The 5,068-nt window shown below is 43.3% G+C and overlaps 1 protein-coding gene across 1 annotated transcript; it reads left to right on the top strand.

Annotated features, from left to right (window-relative positions):
• The first annotated feature begins 3,980 nt into the window (after window positions 1–3,980).
• On the top strand, window positions 3,981–4,861 carry LOC122675932 (40S ribosomal protein S3a). The gene has a single exon (XM_043875137.1). The coding sequence runs from the start codon at window positions 4,004–4,006 to the stop codon at window positions 4,796–4,798; it is 795 nt and encodes a 264-aa protein (XP_043731072.1). The 5' UTR covers window positions 3,981–4,003; the 3' UTR covers window positions 4,799–4,861.
• The last annotated feature ends 207 nt before the right edge of the window (window positions 4,862–5,068 follow it).

Raw genomic sequence — 5,068 nt, 5'->3', positions numbered from 1 at the left:
CCTACCTTGAATGTGGGCTGAGTTAGTCATTTGCTTCTATAGAGTATGGAGAAAGGGGGAAAGTTACTTTCCAGTGAAGAAACCTGGCAAACACTGCCTGAATTAAGTAAGCAAGGTTACCACAACTAGTGATAAGTTCTGTTGACAGTATCTATCCCTGATATCATGTGATGAGAATGGTACTTCATCTCTGTGGTCATCTCCTCCAAAATCTGTAACCCCAGTATAAACACAGAAAAACAAAATCAAATTGAGAGAGATATATGAAGCAACCGACTTGCACTCCTCAAAACTGTCAAGGTATGAAAAGTAAGGAAAACCTAAATAATTGTCACAGATCAGAGGAGGCTAAGGAAACATGATGACTAAATGTAAAGTGTTGTCCTGGATGGGATCCTAGAACAGAAAAAGGCCATTAGAGGAAAAACTAGTAAACTTCAAATAAAGTCTGGGGTTTAGTTCATAGTAGTCTATCAATGTTGGTTTTTCAGTTGTGCCAAGGTAGCTTGCTAATGTAAGATGGTAACAATAGGAGGAACTGGGTGAGGGGCAGACAGGAACGCTGTACTATCTTTGCAACTTTCTTGTAAATCTAAAACTATTCTATGTGCACACTGCTATATTTAAAATGGATAACCAACAAGAACTTACTGTATAGCAGGTGATACTCTGCTCAATGTTATGTGGCAGCCTGGATGGGAGGGGAATTTAGGGGAGAATGGATACATGTATACCTATGGCCAAGTCCTTTCTCTGTCCACTTGAAACTATCACAACGTTGTTAACGGCTATACCCTAATACAAAATAAAAAGTTATAAAAGATAAAACTAAAGTTAAGGTTTAAAAAAACAAAAATATTCTAGTTTACCAGTTGTGTGTGTGTGTGTGTTGGTCAGTCAGTCATGTTCAACTCTTTGCGACGCCATGGACTGTAGCCCACCAGACTCCCCCGTCCATGGAATGCTCCAGGCAAGGATACTGGAGTGGGTAGCCATTCCCTTCTCCAGGGGATTCTTCCCAACCTAGAGATTGAGCCTGGGTCTCCTACATTGCAGGCAGATTCTTTACCATCTGAACCACCAGGGATGTTCTAGCTTACCAGGTACTTGTAATTTAAAATCGGAAACCAGAAGGGAAAAACATTGCATATGGATTCAGCGGGAGAGGAGAAAAGATATTACTTATTTCTCACATGAATTATTGTACACTTTCTTTTTAAAAGTAGTTCTGTGATGATGTTACTGGAATATTGTAAACGAAGAGGAAAGCAGACACACAGGAGAGCAGGAGGCAAGGTCAGAGATTAGAAGGCTAAGGAAGCCGGAGTGAGAGGTCAGAGGCTGTGAGCAGGCATCACCAGTTCCAGGGAGCCCACAGGTGCCTGAGCAAAACAACTGCTTCACCTCTTTCCCCGGCAGCACCAACCTTGCCCGACACAGTGACTTGGTTGGAACTGAGCTTAATAATGCAGAAAGAGACATTTTGGTGTCTGGGGGATGTCACTAGGATCCAGAAATCTCCATATCCCAGAATATCCAGAACTGTCTGGGTCAAAATCTGGATATTGGTGAGGGAGGGGAGAAGGCAAGTGACTGAGGGAAAAATTCAGCTTAGATTGTAGTTACTGTTTTCCCTACAGGAGCTCACCATGGTGCAGTCCAGTTTTCTCAGATGCAAGATATTTAGAAATGGACAAACTGCAACATCATTTTCCCTTTCATGGGATGGTGGTGCTGATTCATATTCAATAAACTACTAAGAAAAAGTGCTTACTCCCACCAATAACACTGATTTTAATTGATTCTTGTAGCTTGTGTGTGTGTGTTAGTCGTTCAGTTGTGTCTGACTCTTTGTGATCCCATGGACTGTAGCCCACCAGGCTCCTCTGTTGATGGGATTTCTTGTAGCTTAAGTGACTATAAATTCTACTCTGCAAGAGAATATTAAGTCAGAATTAAAAATTTAGCTTATCTTTACTTTCATGTTATAAATGGATCATCATATAAAGTTTATAGTTTAGAAAATCTTAGCTGATTTTATTATATTGGTCCAGTGGTAGAATAGATATTGTTTCCATCTTATAAATGAGAAAATGTGAGGATCTGAATAATTAAGTAAATAGTTGAAGAGCATACAGCTAGTGAGTAGCTGATCACAGTTTAGACGTTTAGGATCCAAGTCACCTGACTTTAGTTCTCACTCCATACTCTCAACCTGCCTAACCCTGCCAGTTCCTTTTATTGGCTCAAAACTTCTAGCTTGAATGGGGTGAAGGTAGATTCTGGTACACTGTGTGAACGGGTTGTGCCTCTCACACTGGTGGGTGAGCTTAACCTCACAGATTCATGATGTCCTCATCATATGCTGTCAAGCAGTGGGGAGCTGGCTTTTTGCATAGCCGCCGTTTCACAGAAAACACCGGCTTCCAGGAAAGGCAAAGGAGATTTCTTCCGTGGCATTTAAAGTGTCTCCAGTGAAATGATATGTTGATTGAGATTCTGAGATTTTCTTTAAAATAATTGAGGAGAGAGCAAAGGGGAGAGAGGATGCCAATGACATGGAAATGGCCATAAATATATAGAAAAGCCCCCCCCCCACACACACAGGAAATAGGAGTGGCCCGATAAACACAGTTTAGTGACGGGTATAGGGCTTCTTTAGGGAGCTAAAGTGGTGCTAGTGGTAAAGAATCCACCTGCTAATGCAGGAGACACAAGAGACGCAGGTTCAATCCCTGGGTCAGGAAGATCCCCTGGAGTAGGAAATGGCAACCTTCTGCAGTATTCTTGCCTGGAAAATTCCTTGGACAGGGGAGCCTGGTGGACTACAGTCCATGGGAATACAAAGAGTCAGACACGACTGAGTGACTTGAACATAGGGCTTCATTATATGATTTCCTCTACTTTCATATGTTTGAAGTTTTACAGAGTAAAAGTTAATAAATTACCAAGCGGATACAGAAATAAATAACAAGACTAGACCCTGGAGGGAAAACTAGGTATCTGAGTTTTGAAGAACATAACTAATTAATTAGGGCAGGTTCACTTCTTTTAATACACAAACCTTAAAAGATAGTCACTTAATATAATGGAAGTTTATTTCTAACAAAGTTGTTCAGGGGGTGTATTCCAGCCTGGAGGGGTAGAGACTGTGCTCTGTGAATTCTTTCAAGGACTCAGCCGGCAGAGCTCTGCCATCTTCAACATGTGGCTGCCAGGTTCCCTCCACTTGTCACCATCCTTGCCCCAGGAGGAGGAGGAAAGGAGTGTTAACACCCACTCTCTTGAGTGCACGGTCCAGAAAGGAACCCAGTACTTCTGCTGCATTCCATTAACAAGAGCTTTGCCACGTGAAACACTTAGCTGCAAAGGAGGCTGGACACTCCTGGCTGGAGAGGCATGACCTAGTTACAGCCTCTATGGAAGAAAGAACAAATTATGCAGGGAAACTAGCTGTCTTTGCTGCAGCGCGTTAATAGACAGCCAATAACATTGGCAGATACCAATTTATTATAAAGCTTATGAAATTCAGACTTCTAGGCTTCTCACGCACATGAGCCTCTTCCAAGGCCCTGTGAGGGGCCTGCATTAGTTACCAGTTTCTTTTCTTTTTTAAACAATTTTACTTACTTATTTTGGGCTGTGCTGGGTCTTCATTGCTGCTCAGGGTTTCTCTACTTGCAGAGAGCAGGGGCTCCTCTGTAGTCTGAGTGCGCAGGCTTCTCACTGTGGAGCGCGGGCTCTGGGCTCCAGTCGTTGTTGTTCATGGGCTCAGTAGTTGCGGCTCCTGGGCTCCAGAGCACAGGCTCAGTAATTGTGACACACGGCCTGGTTGCTCCACGGCATGCGGGCTCTTCCCTCACGGGGATCGAATCCACGTCCCCTACACTGGCCGGTGGAGTCTTTACCACTGGGCCACCAGGGAAGTCCTCGTTACCAATTTCTGTACAGCAAACTACTTCAAAACTTATCAGCTTACCCTTTTGGCTCTCTGAACTGCACCATGGCGGTCGGCAAGAACAAGCGCCTTACGAAAGGAGGCAAAAAGGGAGCCAAGAAGAAGGTGGTTGACCCATTTTCTAAAAAAGATTGGTATGATGTGAAAGCACCAGCTATGTTCAATATAAGGAATATTGGGAAAACATTGGTCACGAGAACTCAAGGAACCAAAATCGCGTCTGATGGCCTCAAAGGTCGTGTTTTTGAAGTGAGTCTTGCTGATCTGCAGAATGATGAAGTAGCATTTAGAAAATTCAAGCTAATTACTGAGGATGTTCAGGGCAAAAACTGCCTGACTAATTTTCATGGTATGGATCTTACCCGTGACAAAATGTGCTCCATGGTTAAAAAATGGCAGACCATGATTGAAGCTCACGTTGATGTCAAGACTACCGATGGTTACTTGCTTCGTCTGTTCTGTGTGGGTTTTACTAAAAAGCGCAACAATCAGATCCGGAAGACCTCTTACGCCCAGCACCAGCAGGTGCGCCAGATCCGTAAGAAGATGATGGAGATCATGACCCGAGAGGTGCAGACAAACGACTTGAAAGAGGTGGTCAATAAATTGATTCCAGATAGCATTGGAAAAGACATAGAAAAGGCTTGCCAATCTATTTATCCGCTCCATGATGTCTTCGTTAGAAAAGTAAAAATGCTGAAGAAGCCTAAATTTGAATTGGGAAAACTCATGGAGCTACATGGTGAAGGTAGTAGTTCTGGAAAAGCTACTGGGGACGAGACAGGTGCTAAAGTTGAACGAGCTGATGGATACGAACCACCAGTCCAAGAATCGGTTTAAAATGCAGACTCTTAATGGTGACAAATAAAAGATCTTATTTGTGGTAAAAAAAAAAAAAAAAAACAAAACTTATCAGCTTAAAACAAAAACCTTATTATTCCACACAGTTTCTGAGTCTGGGGTCGGAGAGCAGCTTTTCTGGGCTTTTCTGGCTCAGAGTGCCTCATGAGGTGGTAGCCAAGGTTGCAGTGACTTAAAGGCTTGACCAGAGCTGGAGGATCCCCTTCCAAGATGGCTCCCACGGCTGTGGGCTTCTCACCATGCGGGCTT

This window comes from Cervus elaphus, chromosome 19, assembly GCF_910594005.1.
Source record: "Cervus elaphus chromosome 19, mCerEla1.1, whole genome shotgun sequence".
Taxonomy (NCBI): Eukaryota; Metazoa; Chordata; class Mammalia; order Artiodactyla; family Cervidae; genus Cervus; species Cervus elaphus.
Note: the sequence above shows the minus strand (reverse complement) of the source record. Positions and strands in the feature narration are given on the sequence as shown.

Excerpts from the sequence above, each read along its gene's own strand:
- LOC122675932 (XM_043875137.1), top strand. The coding sequence starts at position 4,004 with ATGGCGGTCGGCAAGAACAAGCGCCTTACGAAAGGAGGCAAAAAGGGA.